Source organism: Salminus brasiliensis, chromosome 24 (genome assembly GCF_030463535.1).
Source record: "Salminus brasiliensis chromosome 24, fSalBra1.hap2, whole genome shotgun sequence".
NCBI classification, from domain to species: domain Eukaryota; kingdom Metazoa; phylum Chordata; class Actinopteri; order Characiformes; family Bryconidae; genus Salminus; species Salminus brasiliensis.
In genome coordinates this window covers 20,973,277-20,993,656 of record NC_132901.1, presented here as the reverse complement: position 1 = coordinate 20,993,656, position 20,380 = coordinate 20,973,277, and the positions used below count along the sequence as shown (strand labels likewise).

The following is a 20,380-nucleotide window of genomic DNA, read 5'->3' as shown; positions in this document are numbered from 1 at the left end:
GTTGGGGTAACTTTCTCTACTGTTCATGGAAGAAGCTAGAAGCTTTCAACTAGATTTTGATGCATTACTGTGAGGATTTGATTGCATTCAGCGACAAGAGTATAAGAGAGGTCAGGGTGTTGGATCGTCACCATCCCGTCTCATCCCCAACTCATCACAAAAAACATTGGATAAAGCACCATCCGTCATTCCAGAGAACAGTTCTTCCACTGCTCCACAGCTCAATGCTGGGGAGGCTTTATACCCCTCCAGCCCACGCTTGGCATTAGGCAGCATGGTGCAAATGCTGTTTGTAGTCATAGTCCACCTTTGAGTTAGACTTTTTATTGTAGTCTTTCTTTATATGCAGAGTTTTTCTTTCTGATAATGGTGAATGGTGACACCTTATACAAATGGGAGATTTCAACATTATAACCTAATTATGTGTTATATGCAATTTTAGTCAAATTTAGGCCTTAAAATTAGGGCCTACAACCTTTTTTTCAACAACTTTGCTTTATTAATTGAGATCTGAAGTTGCACAGCAGTAGCATATTAGAGTCAATTCGCTTCATATTGTTGAAAACATTGATTCCAAACTTTTGAACAATTATGAGCAAAGCCTTCGAGCCCAGCCCGAATGTTAAGAGCTGAGTGGAAATCCAAAAAGATAGGGCTGATAAATGGCCTTTAACTCAATCTGTCGGCTGGTAATGCTTTTAGGCAGACTGTCCTAATGTCCACTCTCAGCTGTATCTGCTTTGGTCAACTGTTTGCAGTTAGGACGACAGATTGGAAAGGTTGTTGAGTATCGATTGAGAAAAAATTTTCCCCAACTGCCAGAAAAAACAGTCTTGAGCATTGTTACACATGCACGTCACTTGGCTTACGGCTTGTGCTGTCAGAAACAGTGGCCATACCATCTGTAAACAGGCCATTCATAAATGACCAACATTTTGTGTGGTTGCTAGTGAAGTCGGTAGTGTGTTTTGGAATCTAAGTCAGATTACTCAGATGGTCTGTTGGCTATGTAACAAAGCAAATGCAAACTGCAAGCAAACTGCAAATGTCTGCACGTAATGCAGTAGAATAGTAATGCAGGGTTCTGTTTAGTACTGAAAATGACTTTTATATAGAACCATTTACCTAGAACCCAAATTATACCTATCATTAAAATGAAGATCTACCTATGTTGGCACATCTTTGATTTAAAATATAGTTAAATATAATTAAATGCAGTACATTAATATGTAGCTGACAGTAAGGCTTTATGCATTGTGTATATATTGCATGTAGGGTTGGGCTATATGGTAAAAATCATTCGATAGACGTGATCCCAGACAAAAAGCACAAGTAGTGACAGATTCTTAAAAAGTATTTTCATATTTCATACAGTGATTTTTATTGTGCTGCACCTAGTCCAATTAAACCAGACTTATTACACCTTTTGTAATGAAATGTAAAAGTTGATCAGTGTTCTTTAAGCACAGACCATACCTCAATATCCTTAGAAAAGCATATTTTGTATCACAATAACAGAAGTTATCACAATATGATAAAATTCCAGCTGTAATTGCAGGTAAGTAATCATCCTATATACCCTTCTGTCGGTCAGCATGCTGAAATTTATCAGAACATACAAGTAATTACATACATTAAGTAATAAGTGTGTGTATGTATATATATATATATATATGTAATTACTTGTATGTGTGATCAATTTCAGCATGCTGACCGACAGAATGATATATAGGATGATTGCTTACCTGCAATTACAGCTGGAATTTTATCATATTGTGGTAACTCTTATGTATATATATTGGGTTATTGGTATATCTAAAAGCAAGAACCTTCTTAATTTTCTGTTATAAATATTTATATATAAATAATTACTTAAACATGTATAAGCCAGAAACTGTGAGTGGGGAAAAATAGCCCAGTCATTAGTATAGTGTAGTATTCACCTTATTTGGCCACACCCACTTTTTCATCAAATTAGTTTGTCTAGTACTATATTCAGAGTGAGTGCAGTCTAAAGGAGGCTACTGCTGTGGACACTGATTATAAAGTAGATAGCTATGCACATAACACAACACGAACAGATCGGAGTGCTGCATCATATGCCGAGAAGAAGAGAGCTTACTTCATTGGTTGAAGGCTCTAAACTTAAACATCCGCCCAAACGTCCAAACGTCTACTAACAAATACATTTGTTGAGGAAAAGCTTGGTTATGAAGCTCGGGAGAAGCGGACGCTCCGGGTGTTTGTGAGGCTGTCAGATGAAATGTTTGCCTTAGGGATAACCAAGGAGCCTCACAAGCCCCTGAAGTGTCTATTCCACCAGAGCTTCATAACCAAGCCATTTCTCTGGGTGTGTTCTGGTGTTGGTTTCTCTTTACAAAATGGTAAAAGCTGATGTACGGACGCGTGGGTGGATGTTTGAAATGTAGCGCCTTCGACCACAGACCCAGGTCTTCTTCCTTATAAAGGGGTGGATATAAGTTATATGGTGCCCCACAACACTCCGATCATTTTGGGCTGTGTTCGTAACACTGTTGCTGTTCAAGGCAAATTCTCCTCTTCTTCCAGTTATTGTGAAACCCTATAACTGAGCATATTACAGTAGCTACTCACTGTATGTTTATTATCATGTGGTTGTGAGTCTTAACTATATCTTACCTATCTGCCATCATTACTATTATTACCACTATTAACCACTATTAACCACCATATTCTTTTAATTATCTATTAAGTTATACTATATTATGATTAATATATTATGAAATGAAGATTATTTTGCACACCTGAGCAGTAGAACAGTCTTATGTGGTGGTTTGGTAACTTTTATCAATAATTTATAAACAGTTCTGACCAGAGGAGGAGTTTTTTTTTGCCATTGTCGCCTTTGGCTGCTCACTAGGGGTCTTAGGTTTTTACGTCTTTTTATGTTGTTGATCTCTTGTCCTGATATACAGATTCTGTAAAGCTACTTTGCGTAGCAAAACGAGCTATATACATAAAATTGATTTGATTTGAAAGTAAACAAGCGTGGCCTTCTCCAATGTTTTGTGAAAAATAAGGTGAATAGTGCAGTAGTATAGTAGTCAAGCCACATAGTAAAGCCGTGCCCACTTTGCTCTGATAGGCTGCACTTAGATGCCTAGAAATCATTGACAGTGCTTTCTGTGAGAATTGACATAGTCAGACCATAAAAATTAGATATACTACTTAAAAACATTTTATGTATAGAGCTCTCTCTCTCTCTCTCTATATATATATATATATATAAGTAAGTGTTTTCATGGTATAAATCAGTTGTCGGTCTTCACCATTAGCTTTCAAGCTGTTAAATATATCTCTTTTTTTTCAGATTCTCTGAGACGCAGCATGAGGAGAGCTGATGACTATTGACCTTTATGACTCCACAGCATGAATACTGTGGACAATGTTGTCTTCATTTAGCCTCAACAAATAGCCCTAGCATGTTGCAGGCTCATTAGATCAGTGTGTGAACAGATATGAACACCGTCATCTTTGAAGAGTCTGGATTATAAAGAGAGAAGCAGGCAGTAGGAAGAAGAAGAATCGGTTGCTCGAATTGCTGTGCAACTGAGTGTTTGGACAGATGCCGGCTGAAGAATGGTCTCTATAGGAGGAGATATTTCCTCCTACAGAGTGGGATTCATGGTGGATGTGCCAAAACTGGCCTTCAGCAGCAGAGCTGAGCAGTTGATGTGTGTTTTTTTTGCGAGCCAGCCCTGGGAATCCAAGGACCATTGAGGGATCTTCTGTCTGAGAACATTTTAGAACTTTGTCGTCTGATTTTTATCCAGTGCTTACTTCTACATCATGGTGCTACAAATGTGGCATGGCGCTCATCTGCTCTGGGTTGGCCTCTTCGTATGTACCCTGGTGGACGCCAGGGCTAGCCTGAAGTTCTCCGGAGCTGAAGGCCAGTGGGCAGCTTTTCCCATGTGGAATGCCTGCTGCGAAAGTGAAATGAGCTTCAACATGAAGACTAAGGCTTCTCAGGGCCTTCTGGTCTACTTTGATGATGAAGGCTTCTGCGATTTCCTTGAGCTGCTGATGAACAACGGCAAGCTCAACCTCCGCTTCTCAATCTTCTGCGCCGAGCCCGTCACCGTGTTCTCGGACGTGGTGGTCAGCGACAGCCAGTGGCACGGCGTCACGATAAAGAGGAACTTCAAAAACACCACGCTTGTGGTGGACAAGGAGGTCAAGTGGGCGGAGGTGAAGTCCAAACGACGAGACATGACCGTCTTCAGCCGCTTGTTCTTGGGAGGGATTCCACCAGAACTGCACACTGTCGCTCTGCGGCTCACTTCGGATGCTGTCAAGGAACAAGTTCCCTTTAAAGGATGGATAACGGACTTGAAGGTCAACAACTCTGTCCCTGCCATCATCACCAGCGGAGGGGTGGACAACAGTGTCTGCGGCGGCGATACAGTGTGCTTGAATGGAGGAGTTTGCAGTGTCGTGAATGATGAACCCACGTGCGATTGTTCAGAGACGGGATTTGAGGGGAAATTCTGCGGCGAGGGTAAGGGATGTGAATTGGCTTGTTGTGTTATTGTGTGTGATTCTCTTCTCCACTTTCTTTACATTTCCAGGGCCTTGGATCTGGATGTTCTAATCAAGCCTATTTAACAGGGATAGAACAATACAAATGTTATGTATGCATGTCAATGTATTACATCATTTAGTACCAGTGGTGCATGTAAGCTTGTGGCTAGTGTGCTAGCTTGGGACATTAGCTTGTGGTTAGAGCTTTGGATTGGGATACAGTGAAGCCCAGCTTGTGTTTCAAATGTTGTACTTTTATAATGTTGAATGTTCTGAAAAACTGAAAATGGCAACGTTAACATAGCATTCACCACTCCGTATTGTTACTACAGCAGGTGTTCGTTATTGAAGTTAGCTGGTCCACAGTGGTGTGCTGACTGCTCTGTACTCGGAGTCACCGTTCCCCTATGGCATCAATGGCCCGTGGGGAACCTTTGTTATGCCATAGGGAGGCACTCAATGTGCGAGAGACTCTCTTCACTACGATGAGTCTAGAACATCCCACAAAGTTAGCGTTTCCAAGATGCTATCACCCTTATATTATGACTACAATGGTTTGAATGAACTCGGCCCAGGACGTGACAGGGTTTTTACTGCACAGTTGGTACATGGTAAGCGAGCACACCAGTCAGTTGTAGCAGAGCACAAAACATGAAAACACAATAAAAACATAACATAATAGCTGAAAGTATATAAAACAATCACTGACACGCTGTCAAAGCATTGTTTTACATGCTTTTGATTTACTCTGTAATGCTCTTGTCCCAGTTTAAAAAACTGTTTATTGACATCAGCATTAACACGTATGCTACATGGAAAATATCAGACATTGGTATCAGCACAGAATTCCAAGTGAAAACACCAGAAAAACATGGCGTGAACAAACTTTTTTGTTGTTTGAAGCAATGACTCATCTTCTAAAGCCAGCACCAGAATACTGACACACTATGAGTTATCTCAAAGGCTGAGAAGTATTGCTGATTCATTTTGGAAACCAGCCTTGTTTACAGAATACAATAGACTAAGCCCAGTTAGAGTATGATTATCTATCAGTGTGACAAAGGTTTGGATATCTGAGAGAGAGCAGAATCAGAGAAAAGGATAGAACGTAGAAGCCATGGAATAGTCAATACAGGAAAGTTGATTTTTTTTCCAGATTTTTAATGAAATATCACACAGTTCTAATTTTATATATACTATACTATAGACTGTCTATAGATACTACAATCTATTGTATAATCTTTAATATAGATACTACAGTCTATAGTATATACTATAATATAGATACTACAGTCTATAGTATAATCTACAATGTAGATACTAAAGTCTATAGTATAATCTATAATAGAGATATCATAATCTATAATATAATCTGTAATACAGACACTATTGTCTATAATATAATCTGTAATATAGACACTATTGTCTATAATATAATCTATAATATACATACATATACTATGTAGTCCATAGTATATACTACAATATTTATACTATATAGTATAAACCATAATACAGTTACTATAGTCCATAGTATAAACTACAATATTTATACTATATAGTATAATCCATAATACAGTTACTATAGTCTATACTATAATCTATAATACAGTTACTATAGTCTATAGTATAATCTATAATACAGTTACTATAGTCTGTAGTATAATCTATAATACAGTTACTATAGTCTATAGTATAATCCATAATACAGTTACTATAGTCTATAGTATAATCCATAATACAGTTACTATAGTCTATAGTATAATCCATAATACAGTTACTATAGTCTGTAGTATAATCTATAATACAGTTACTATAGTCTGTAGTATAATCTATAATACAGTTACTATAGTCTATAGTATAATCCATAATACAGTTACTATAGTCTGTAGTATAATCTATAATACAGTTACTATAGTCTATAGTATAATCCATAATACAGTTACTATAGTCTATAGTATAATCTATAATACAGTTACTATAGTCTGTAGTATAATCTATAATACAGTTACTATAGTCTATAGTATAATCTATAATACAGTTACTATAGTCTATAGTATAATCCATAATACAGTTACTATAGTCTATAGTATAATCCATAATACAGTTACTATAGTCTATAGTATAATCTATAATACAGTTACTATAGTCTATAGTATAATCCATAATACAGTTACTATAGTCTGTAGTATAATCTATAATACAGTTACTATAGTCTATAGTATAATCTGTCATTTAAAACTACACACAATTTTAATTATATTGGATAAAGAGCATTTTTATTATGAGTGGCTAAATGATACTGTTCACAATAATCATGTTTATGGGTAGAATTTGATATTTGAGGTCAAAATATTACACACAGTTTCTAGTTTTATTAGAAGATGAACAACATGACAAGATGATTTGTCTGTTTACTTCCACAGCGTAATGCTTCATAATGGCTTATGATTTTTATTTAATCTATTTTAGTTTTTTTGTTTGTTTTTTTGGGCTCAGAAAAGTGCATGAAGTCCTCTTAAACCAGCTTGCGGCAAAAATTTCAAACTAATTTTGGCGTGGAAACCATGATACAGGATCATTGTTTGTAGCACTGACCTAATTATCTGTTCCTAGAAGACCTCATTAGCTAAACATACATGACGTTCTCCAAGGTGTGCAGCACTCACCCTATTTAGGTCACGTAGGATTTGTTGACCTATGACGTTATCTACCTGCTCTGGAGGGCTTTAGATTAAGCACTTAAAGCGTTTCATAAAGCGAGGGCTCTGTTATGTGAACAGCAAAAATTGACCCGGTATCCATTGAAGAATACTGATTTTGACCAGCAAGAAATCACAGCATTTACTGTATTATTAGATTACAGTGATTTAGGGCTACTATACTATACTACATACTACATGCAGTTTCCTATAGTGGCCGCATTATAATAGTAAATATTTAAATTATACAGGATAAGTTGACAAAAATCCTGCACCAGACACCAGAGGGCGCTCTGCTAGAACATAGTAAAAAAGGATCAGAACTAATTGGGGTTGAATTAGCAGATACCCCATCCGTTAACATCGTGTGTGCCTGGATTGGGCCGATCTCGATCCACTGGACATCCTGGTGATAAATACTCCAGATATAACAGTCCAGAAAATAATCAGTTATTGGAAACAGCGTAAACAGTGCGAGACTAATATTTTTCAATATTGATTCTCCAATGTATTTTAATATATTGCAACTTGAAGTGAATCACAGTTGCCACATTGTGCATTGGGCTATTGATGACAGGGTTCGATATCATTTATCTATATTATTAAAACTGTATACTCAGAACACAGCATGCAATTTCTAACCAGTCTTGCAAGCTTACTAGCATCAATTAGAATAGCGTGAACTGTGGGCTAAACCACATCAGAATGGTAAGTTTAAAATAGTTTAAAATAAAATAGACTTGTTAACATTTATATTTGTTTATGTAACATTTATTTCATTGATTTTATCTGTAAAACATGGACAAACATGTAGAGAATAATCAGGCTTCAGATGGCTGCTGCATCTGGTTTAGCTATCCAGTGTATTTATGACCAACAGTAGCTGGATTTCCATCCAAAATATTGTTTTGCTAACATTTTAACACTTCAGAAAGTTTGTTGAAACAGAAATTGTCACTAATATTTGATGAATGTAAACATTTTTCTGTTTAAATTTCTGTTTTGATACCAGAAATGCACAAATAAAGTGCCATATAAATTTACCTCAATTGCCTTCTGTAACAAACATAAAGGCTGCTTCCCAAACTGCACAAAAGCACACTCAATAGCGCACCCCTTTAAAGGTGCCCTAAATGCATTTTTTATTTTTGTAAATTAAAGTGGTATTTCTTTTCAATTTAAAGTAGTTTTAGTACCGAGTGGAGAGAGGACAGAATTTTCGAAAAATGGTGGCAGCCATTATATTTAATATTTCATCTAAAAACAGAGTGGTCTGGTAGGTCTTTGCTGAGCTTTATGAACATTCACAGCCTCTGAAAGAAGATCCGGCACGTTTGCTGGCTCACGTAAGCAACCGGGCGCTGCTAATAGCTATGATTCAAGAGCTGATCATGTCTGCTCATTCACCCACTGTCAAACCAAAGAAAAGTCTTTGTTAAAGCCAGGATAAACACTGGCTAGGCTTTTGTAAGGAGGCCAGAGCTCCGTGACCTGAAAGGTTAAACAGTGATGCTGAGGTGGCTTTCTCTTGCTGAACAGGTAAGACATGTCAAGCTACTAAAACAGGCAGCCAGGCTACAATGTAGCGCAGTACTGTTGCATTAGCTACTTAGCCTGTTAGCTTGCTAGCTAACACCGTTTTTTTTGCCTCAGTTGTTTGTAAAAACAGAGCCTGTCACTATTCTCAGACAATTTATAGTGCTGTCTTTGCTGTCATTTAGACAGCGCTACCGGACTGAAATACCGGACCCATGCTAGCCAGCTGTAGTCTTATAGCCATAAACAACTGTTTATTTCTGCATACATGCATAACATGCTATCCTACACCCCACCAACCCTCACACCTTCAGCCTGCGTCGCTTAAATAGCAACGGTGCTTGTGAATATATCTACGCCGATGGGCGCGGTGGTCTCGAAATGAGGTGTGTTCAGGTAAACTTCTGGCGTATTGATATTTTGGCAAACGGAAAACACAGGTGGTGCACCACTGACTGAAAACCACCTGGGCAGACGTTAACAGTCAGACGTTCGTTGCTATCTTGGCAGTGAATTGTCAACACAGGCGCGTGCAGCCCAATGCGCGTACACCCCCCCACGCTTTACACCACTGAAATAGCAATCCGCCAAAGTCAGACTGCACCTGGCTCTTAAAGGGAATGGCGAGTGACACGCTGGTTGGTTTATTGCACGTTACACCAAAACACACCCATGATTCATTAAAAGACTTAATATATGACTACTTCTGTTGTTACGATAGCAAAGACACACCGCCACGCCCTAAATCAAGCTGCACGGTTCACGGCTCGCCAAAAGATAGCTAAAATAGGGTCCCGTAGTCCCCTAACAAAGTTCTTAGTGAAGACAAATGCTACATTAACCTGCATTAAAAATGAAGAACATTTTTTACCTTCAACTACAAAATCACAATTGTGGATGTACAATTATATATATATATATATATATATATATATATATACATATATATACATATATATATATATACATATATATATATATATATAATTGTATATCCACTCGATATATATATATATATATCTATATATATATATATATATATATATATATATATATATATATATATATATATTCTGTAGACAGTGCCAATATGTGTCTGCTGTGTAATGGTTTAAAATCAAAATACAGTTATTATGCTGATAAAAATGACAACATTGGCTATATAATCCTCTGAAGATATTTCATTCTCTACTCTAAATGTCTTCACTGACTGATCAGTTTCACCAGCTTCACGTTAAAGGGGGCTGCAGCACTTCCTCCGAATTCTCTGTGCAATTACACATTCTCACCAGAGAGGTCTCTAAATCCCCAAATCCCTAGAACTTACAGACTATCGCTTTAACTTGTTCTTTATAGTAAGTTGTATAAATAGTAGGTACATGACTTTGTTTGGGGTGATGCTCACATTTAGGTGTACAATCCAATTTACCACCCTGTTATTTTGCCTCAGGAGTAACACATGCTGGCTTTGATGAAAATTTATGAACTCTGCTTTCTTTGGTTGGTTTATGAGAGAGACGTCCCACAGCCACATTGCCTTGCCTAGCCTAGCTTCTAGTTGTTCCTGACTCTTACCTGATGGTGTTGTGCTCCTCTCAGTATGTTGTGCGGTCAGCAAGCTGAAGAGATTGTAGCCTGTGAGCTGGGTTACCTTTAGGCCTAGATGGTGTCTAGAACCTGCTTGCTTTACTGGCCTCCCTGTAGCACACGTCACTTCCTCTGGTCGGCCCTTCTGCAAACTCAACTGTTATGTTGCTAAACTAAAACGTATTCTTTTGCAGGAAATAACGTTTAGAGCAAAGTGTGTTGATGTAGACATGGAGTTTTATACAATGCTAATGGGGGCACATAAGCTCCCATTGTTTGTTAGCAACATTAGCCCCGTAGCTCAAGTCCAGAACTGAAGATGCAAGCTACAGACACCAACCATGTCCTGGCTGATACACTTGGGATTGTATTTGTTGGTGTATTTGACTTACTGCGCACTGCAACTCCAAGTTAAAAGCCTCTAAGTTGAAGATCACACTACTTTACTAGTCTAGCTTACAACAATGAAGGGCACCATTTTTTTGTTTGTTTTTTATTAATTTATTTATTTATCCATTATTTAGTTTCTTACCAGTTCTGACTATCTCCAAATGCAAATTTTTATGCTTCCATTAAATAATTTAAAAGCTTTTTTTCATTACTTTGATCAGACTAAAGGATTAAAGGATTTGTACCCTTTACACACACACACATGCCCGCTCACGAACACAAATCCCTTTGTTTGGTTGAAACAATTATTTTGATGCACTGCTTGTGTTTGTGTTAGTCCTTGGCCTGAGCCGCTCATTAGAGAAATCACACAGACGTGCAATATGACTCACTCTCCCCTCGCTTCTAATGGAACGGAATCTCTTACACACTCGCGCTCTCGCCAGGCCAAGCTGTGGGGTATCAGCACTCCGAGCCATGCCGTCAATTTTTCCCCCTCACCCTGTGTTGTGTTTGCGAGAGTGTTGGTGCTAGATGTGACGAGATGCGATGCCGTGATGCTGTTCCTGTACAGCACTGTTCTGGCTGCATTTGCTCTGTTCCAGTCAAACACCTGCTCGGCTTAATCAACACTTTTAAAATGAATGAATGTGAAGAACCATTTTCAAGGTCTAAAGAGGTCTAAATGAAAAGCTGTTTCACCGTCTTGATGAATCTGCAGTGATTAGTTGGTAGCTTAAATTCTCCTTCTCTCCCTCTCTCTTACAATTATATCCATTTTGTTCCTCTCTGCATTTCAGATTTTTAAAGGCATTGCTTTTTTTGTATATTTTCTCTCGTTATAAATGTATGAACTTTGGGGACAGGGTGTATTGACGGTGCCTGATGTCCATGACACGCTAACGCACACTCCTATATGACAGTTCTAGCAACCAGATGACGTCCTATGGCTCATAATAAACCCTCATTGAAAAATTCCTCATCACACATGGAAGCACTAGAGGAATTCATCGACCTGTACTTTCACCAACTAACAATGGATCAGGACAAAGAAGATGGAAAAGACAAAGCAAAGACAGTGGTGGCTCAGCGGTTAGAGCTCTGGGCTATTAATAAGAGAGTTGTAGGTTCGATACCTGGGCTCGGCAAACTGCCACTGTTAGGCTTTTGAGCAAGGTCCTTTCTGCTCCCTGGGCGCTGGAGTTGGCTGCCCACCGCTCTGGTTGTGTGTGTGCTCACTGCCCCTGTGTGTGTTTGGGTGTTCACTACCACAGATGGGTAAAATGCAGAGGACCTATTTGCTGCACATAGTACAGTGACAAATACGTGCACCTTTAACTTGAAAGATGAAATCAACACCTACCTGCAAATGACCTCGTCCACCCAGCTTACCTGAAGATCCTGAGCAAAGGAAGAACGATGGAAAGGATGCCGTCAACAAACTCACATCCCAACTATCATCCATAATGAAAGAAAACAAACAAATGAAGGAGACGATGCTAGAGCTACAGACTCATGAGCATGAGAGACAACATCGTCCTCTCAGGCATTCCTGAAAACCCAGCCGAGCTAAAACTACCACCAGATACAGCCAAGAACGTAGCATTTCACCCCGTCCAGCATCGCCGCCAAAGTAGAACACTGTACAAATAAACAACAAATGATGAGCAAAGGAAAGGAGCTCAGAGGAATGACCTACAGCAGCATCGACCAATGTCCTCGTAAATTCTGGACAGATGCAAAAAACTCTATCAGGATACAAATGCTCAAAGAAGGGAAAGAAGCTGTTGTTGATAGGCAGTTATATGGGCAAAGACAAATATCTTACCATAAATAGTAATTACATTAAACAGGCAATCATATAATATGTAAATAATCATAGAAAGCACAAGGCCTCCTTTATAAGTGCTAAGCACCAAGATCTAAGTGCTCAGTATCTTTTTCAGACTCCTTTTTTGTGTATGTATGTCACTGTTCTTGCTCTAGGTTGTAAATTCATGTTTTTCAACCAACAACTAAATGATTTACAAACCACGGCTTACACTTATATATGTATATTCATATAGATAGCATCACACACACATACAGAGCTGAACATTAAGACCCATAGTCTTCATATTATACTCAACAACCTAACGTAACAGCTATAATTTGTTGGTATCTCAGGATTAAAAATATAAATTAGGTCTAAAACCACCTCAAATATTTAAAAGAAGATATATGCCTTTTACAAGAAACTTACCTAATAGAAACTGACCATCAACAATTTTAATCACTTCAGTTTAGCCACATGTTTTCAATCCATTACAACTCCAAACAAAGAGGTGTATCCATCCTAATAAACCAAAAATGTTATCCGCCATGCCACTATCACTGACCCTGAAGATCGATTAATTATAATAAATATCACTATAAACAACAATGTAGTGACTACTGCAAATGTCTACGGCCATACTGTCTACGGCCATACTGTCTACGGCCATACTGTCTATGGCCATACTGATAATCCCACCTTTTTCCCCAAACATTTCAAACAACTTTCCAATTTCTCAGCCCCCCCCCCCATTATACTATGTGGTGATTTTTACACTGTCATTGATCCAGGCCTAAACAGACCAACCAATTTAAGAGCTATTCACTGTTGGAAATCTACAAAATCAATGAAACAGTTCATGAGTGATTTGGTCTTGCCAGTGGTTGGCAACTGAAACACCCAAACACAAAAAAAAGATTTACATTCCACTTACCAGTGCACTTTTATTTGAAACTGGGGAGGAATCTGTTAAAGCGCTTTGAGAAACTTTCAGTGATTCTTTTTCTTCTAAAGCTTCTTCTTCTTTCCTTCAAGGTTCCTCAAAGCACCTTAAGATGCTCCTCCACAATTTCAAATTAAAGAGACCTCCACAAGTTCTTCCAGGATCTTAGATTTTTAACAGTGAGAGGGAAATAATATCCTATTCTACATATAAGAAAAAGAAGAATACTGAAAAAGAATTAACCTTAGAGCAAAAAACAAACAAAGAAACCACAAAGAAGAAACACATAAACACTTAAGAAACTACAAACCCCAACTTAATGAACTGATTAATGAGAGGAACATTTTTTACCACAAAGATAAGGCATGACAACTTTGAAAACAGTTATATATGTAGTAAATTACTAGCAAATCTCATTTAAAGAATCCAGGGGAAAACAATAATCCCCGTAATCAAGGACCCAATTGGAGAGATATTGCAGAACTCAAGAAATTAATAACACATTCAGAATTTCAAAAATATACAAAGCATTAAACCAAATGCCCAACAATAAAGCGCCAGGTTCCATCGGTTTCCCTGCTAAGTCCTATAAACATTTCTGGCCGATATTAGCACCACTTTTCAATAAATGAACAATAGAAATCAAACAAAATATGAGACTTCCCACTGATATGAATATAGCCACTATTTTCCTCTACCTCAATCCTAAAAAAATCCTCCAGTTACTCACCTCACAGTTCTAGTTCTGTTAGCATGTAGCACAATAGATATACAGAGGCACACTGTTAGTGATAGGAATGTCAGTCAGTTCAGTTTTATGATAGTAATCTGTTCAATCTTTCCGTATTAAAGCAACACTATGGAAAAATGACATTTCTTGCTCCTCTGCTCCCAGGAAGTGTCATTCACGCTTTGAGGCACCAAGGAAGTGTTTTTCTGGACAAGCTGAGAGATATTAAATCATCACTGAAAGTAAAGAAGCATGTGGACTGACTTAAAACTAAGATCTTTTAAAAAGGAATTTGGGGAAAAAAACTTAATTCATAATATGAAATTATTTTATTTCATAATATAATTACTTACATATTTGTTTCATAGTAGTTGCTAAATTATTTACAGAAGTTACTGAAAAATAAAATTATTAATTTATTAAGAATAAATTAAATTATTTATTTAACTAAAGAATAAAGAGCTAAGAGTTCAAGGGTATTAATGAAGAAATTAATGAGGAAGCCATCTGTGATCTAAGGAGAGAAAGTATATATATATATATATATATATATATATATATATATATATATATATATATATATTAATTTGAAACAAATTTAAAGCTACTAATTTTTAATATGTGATATTTTCAATGTTACTTTGTAAAAATTGTAATCGAACGTTGATAAAACATTGTGAAACATTGTGTGCTTTATGAAAGGTACTGATTGAATAATCAATTAAAAATCCCATTAGAACATCATTAGAACATCACTGTTTAGAATATCACTGTTTAGAATATCACTGTTTTGAGCCAAGCACATTACAGTTCTTGGTGTGAAGAACAGTAGCTTATTAGCATACTGTTAGACTACAGTGAATATTTGCTGTCAGAATTAAACAGTTTCCAGATGTTTTGCAGTTTGCTCAGTACAATGTGCTAACCTGTGAATCCACCTCTGTAATAATCTGCCTCTCTTTTTATGCATTGAATTTCTGGACCTTTTTTCTTGTTGGTCAATAAAAGCTTAACCGCTCGCTGGCTTTCTCTCCCACGCTCATTTAAAAATCTGATGCCAGTAAGATTTGCAAGATGCATAAAAATGTCTTCACACTGGAAATGTATTTCTGGTGTTTTTTAAGCAGCACAAGAGGATGGAAATAGAATAGACACAGCACTGTGTCCCTACAAACTGGTGTCAAAAGTGCTGGACAGGTTTAACCCAGCCGTTTTACTGAGAGCCAGTGTTTGCTTAGAGGTCATAGACTTTAATTTAGTGGTCAAATGTCAAAAGTGCGCACGCCAAAGCAGGATTAACGTCAAGTGTGTGTCTGACAGTAGTGTATGGTTTAGGCAGATTGTATTAAGTGCTTTTTGTCATTGTCCAAAGGTGACGACAAGTGTAAAGAAGAAGTATGAGGACATTATACATTTGAAAAACATTCACCACTGTTTTTCAATCTAATTGTCTATTAGATCTTCAGCATATGGGCAACATGAACCACACTACTTAGTAAAATAAGGGGGGAACAAACAATATCGACTGAAGCGGCTGTCTGTTGGCTTTTATTACAAGTATGTTTCTTCTAAACAGTGTTTCTGATCTTTTCTAAGTACAAGAGAAATGATTGTCTGTGGCCAAAGACGTAGCAGATAGAGATCAGGTTTATATGATGGAGCACTCTTATAAAGGACCAATAAAAATTCACTCTCAAATACAGGGGCTACACATGGTGTTATCTGCAATAACACAACCTTGACTGTTCTTTTGCTTTTATATATTATATATTTTTTATATTTATTTTATATATTTTTACAAAATCAGTCAACAAAGCCCTAAATTTCATACTGAATATGCTTTAATACTGTCAGATCCTTCCGCCAAAAAGTAGTTCCACAACTAATGACTTATTGCTCCAAAACACCAGGACCAACTAAGTGGAGGTTCGTTACGATAGCTGTTGAGCCCTGTACGCTGTCCAAGATAACCGCTGATACTATAAGCCACAGAACTGTTCAAGTATCAAGTTCGGCCAGTTCAGACATTATAAATGAGGAGAGCTGCCACTGGTGGAAATATAAACAGGACTTCTTGTAATGCTTAATGTGGCTGTTTAGCGATATAGTAAGTCTCACCATTCAGCAAAAATAGCCAATCAGTTTGCTGGTTACGCCACAAGTGGAGGAGAGTTGACGTGCTAGTGGGGAAAGCTCGAAAAGGGGGCTCGATTTGAAGATCTACGCAAGCAGTTTTTTCTGCACTGCTGAGCCGAACGCTACAAACTATTCATGAGAGTTTGGTGGAATTTCAAGTGGGCCATTTAAAATACGTAATTTGACCTTCAGTACCGGGTTGTTTGGTCTCTCAGCTAGTTTGGTCTTCAGCTCAGCCGTTTTAATTGTTGTCAACGCAGCAGAGTGACATAGTTTTAGTGTGAAAAATTGTGCTGCTATCACAGATATCAACATGTTTAGGACACAGCTCAACCAATCAGATTGTGAGGCCGGAATAGATAGATAGGCGGATGAACAGACGGATGGATGGAAAGATGGCTACAACAAGTTTAAGGCATCTTAAGATTAGACTGAACAGCCCATTTTTATTAATATTAATATTAATAACATTTATACAAAAAGTCTTTTCCATCAGTTTTCCAGTTTTCCATCACTGTGTTCATTAAAACATCTCCAAAGTTCTCCTCATGGAGTTTAGTATTATTTATAGTTTTATAGGTAAATCAGTGCATAATGATGTTAAATCAGGTGAGCTGCTGATGGAATTGAACACATGCACATGCTGACTGATGAGGCCGCCCAGGTAAAACTGCATCTGTTCTAATGTGATCTGGAGTTTTCACAAGCAAACACTCTTGTTGTTGAGAAAAATGGCTTGACATTATGGGCTTAGGTGCCTAAAACCTCACATTTCACCATTTCAGCCTATAGCAGATTAGCTCCTCCCATTCACTGTAAAATTACAAGGTTTCAAAACATTTACATATCCACAGGCACAGTAACAAAAGCCTGTTTGACACTAACAAATAAAGTATGTTCAAATGAATTTGGTCTGGCTTCAGTGCAGAAACCCACAAAATGCCATGAGTGGACCTCAGAATAGAGGACAAATGTAATATATGACCTTTCAAATATGGCCAACGTGTTTAAAAAGCATAAACAGCAGTCTATTCTGAATGCTGTTTTTATCTCATGTAGGCTAACTAAGTTTCTCTGAGGCACTCCCTAAGCTTTTCTCCTACTGTGATCGAGCTGCCATGTGATACAGGGGAGAGTGTCAAGTCTGTCTGGCTCACACAGAGACAGATTACCAGTATACTGCTGTCTGGAAGCCTGCAGATACATATCGGATTCTGAAGATTAGAGGGATTTTCCCTTAGGATTTTTTCCCTCTTTGAGTCTCGAGTTTAAATAGAACTGCACTTGACTGTCACCAGGAGTCGGTTTGATCCAAAGTGACTGCAGTCTGCTGGGACAAGACTAATAATTAGAGAGAAAGAGGGACAGGGAAAATACTACAAGGCCTAAAACTGAACTCTGCTCAGCCTCAACCATCGTTCAGACTAAATCACAGATAAACTGTAACTGGCTGTAAGGATAATGAATGTTCTAGTCTAAGTTGAGTAACAGCAGTTGCTCTTAATAAGTTCCAATGCGATATTAAGTTCTAATCAACTGTTATTAGAGTCTTTTAATCTCTTTGATCCTGTTGTATTTATGAAGTAGTTGGACCTATTAGTTTAAAGGAATCAATTGCAAATGACAATTTACTCACGAATTAGACTTCGCTATGCAATATTGCTTTGATTCAACATCTAGAGCTGGTTATCCCGACCAGAAAACCAGCTCTATCTTATCCAGCCCTAGCGTATCTTTTGGCGTCCCACTGGGTTCTATTTTAGGGCCTATGAAACTGATGCTAATTGTGACAGTAATATATAGTTAAGAAAGACTGTGGCTTACATAGTATAAATGGTTAACTCTGAATGAAGTGCACTTTGGTGATCTTGACGTAATAGCATACTAGCATACACCACTACATTTTATCCTTACATTTTATCCTTATTTATACCATATGTATTCTCACAAATGCATTGTAAACACGTGTAAACAAACTAAAGGAACGATTTGGTAAAAGATCAAGTACTACTAATAGTAGTAGTGGCAGGGGTAGTAGTAGTAGTAGTAGAAGTAGTTGTAGTTGAATTAAGAATATTAGTAGCAGTAGTAAAAACAGGGATAGTAGTAGTTGTAATAATATTAGTAGTATTAGCAAGGGTAGTAGTAGAAATACTAACACTAGTACAAGCAGAGAAAGCAGTAGGATTTGTAGTTGCAGCAATAATTGCAATAGTAGTAGGGTAATAGTTGTAGTTATAGCAGTAATAATAGTAGTTATATCTAATAGTAATTGTAGTTAAAGTTATATTAGTAAAAGTAGTAGTAGCAGCAGGGGTATTAGAAGTAGTGGTAGTATTAATAGTGGTAGTAGTAATAGCAGTAGTAGTAGCAGGGGTAGTAGTAGTACTATTTGTTGTATTTGTACAACAAATAATAGCTGTAGGAGTAGTATAGATTTTGAAGTGCAATAGAATATTCTATATTTAATAATATAATATTTCTGACTGTGTAATTCTGATAAATAATTATGATTAATATGTCCAGCAAAATTAGCATTATTAGCCATTATTGTGAGCATTGTGAATAGATGACGGTACAGGTGACAAATGAACTAAATCACAAAATAGACTTCAACACTTGAGTTGAGTTAAAACTCTCAGAAAAAGAAAGAGAGAGATAAAGAGAAAGACAGAGAGAGAGAGAAAGAGAGAGAGAGAGAGAGAGAGAATAAGAGAGAGATTCTTAGCTTGATTTGTGTTGTAGTTGTGCAGCAGTATACCTCTTATTTAGAGCCCAGGTGGAAACAGCAGCAGCAGAACAACATCTCATTCTATTCATCTGATAAAGGCCTTTAATAATGATGTGACCCATCTGCTGAACGTTTGCATTGACATCTGATGGTAAAACATGCCCTTGTATTAAATCTCGAAGTCTTAATATGTTGGAGCCATAACATCAACGCAGAAAAAGCTCTCATGCGCCAACTCACGTGCCACACCAACTGCTTTCCCAGCAAGTATATTCACACTCCAGTAAACAATTGTTATTATTTTTCCCCTGCGATGGCTTCCAAATGAAGAAAATCAGCCCACAAAATTGCAGCAGATATTATTTACCCTTGTTCCTAGACTGCTTCAGATCTGTCTCAACATTCAGAAAATGTATTCTTGTTTAAGCTTGAAAGTTACAGTATCTTGGCAACCTAATATAAAACAAATTGCCAGTTTAAAGACATGCATTATTGTTAATATTTTACAATAAGATTGGAAGTTGTTTCACCTGCCTTATTGAAATGATTAATTTAGTATATCACTCTGCTTGAGATCCATTACTGGTGACCCTTACAGCACTCACCACTGCAGACTGTATGAAAAAAGTTGGTTGGTTCTCACTAGCAGCATGCTGGAAAACACACTGGCTTAATTTTTATTTGTAATTTACTCTCTGGCCATATGCCATCTTACATCCCATCCAAGATTTCTATAAACAGCAGCAATTATGACACTTATTCTAGTGACTGGATTGCCTGTCAGGTTCCTAGAGTTTTTTACTGAACTGGAAAAATCTGATTTAGCTGCAGCGCACCAGCTGGAATGTAATGAAATGATATGTGTATCAAATTTCTATTTATTTATCCTTTTATATTTATGAATACTTTTTTAAATTGTACTGTTTTTTTTGCTTGTCCACTTATCCTTTTATGTTGAAATTTCCCCTTTTTAATTAAATGTTGCAATTACCTTGGCTTATTTTACTGTTAGTTTATGTAGTTTCCCTTTTAGTTTAACCTGATTAAAACCTTTCAATCAAGTTGTAAGTGCTCTGCTGCACTGAAAATAAGGGTTACCCTCAATGTACTTCAGAGTAAAATGAATGGTTAATAGGTTGATTAATTCATTGTTTTTGCAACTGCATTTTGAAAAGGAAACTATGACGTTTCTCATTTTAAACTACTAAAAAACTGCGCTTTGTGGTTGTTCTGGGGTTTGTGAATAAGG

The 20,380-nt window shown here is 37.3% G+C and overlaps 1 protein-coding gene across 18 annotated transcripts in view; it reads left to right on the top strand.

Moving 5' to 3' along the window:
• LOC140547029 (neurexin-1a-like) overlaps positions 1-20,380 on the top strand; it is a 495,217-nt gene that overhangs the window by 3,664 nt on the left and 471,173 nt on the right. For all 18 annotated transcript variants that reach the window (XM_072670538.1, XM_072670515.1, XM_072670531.1 and 15 more), the window contains exon 2: positions 3,350-4,540. In XM_072670538.1, coding sequence (XP_072526639.1) covers positions 3,829-4,540 — 712 coding nt within the window. In that variant the 5' untranslated portion in view covers positions 3,350-3,828. The remainder of the gene's footprint in view (positions 1-3,349; positions 4,541-20,380) is intronic.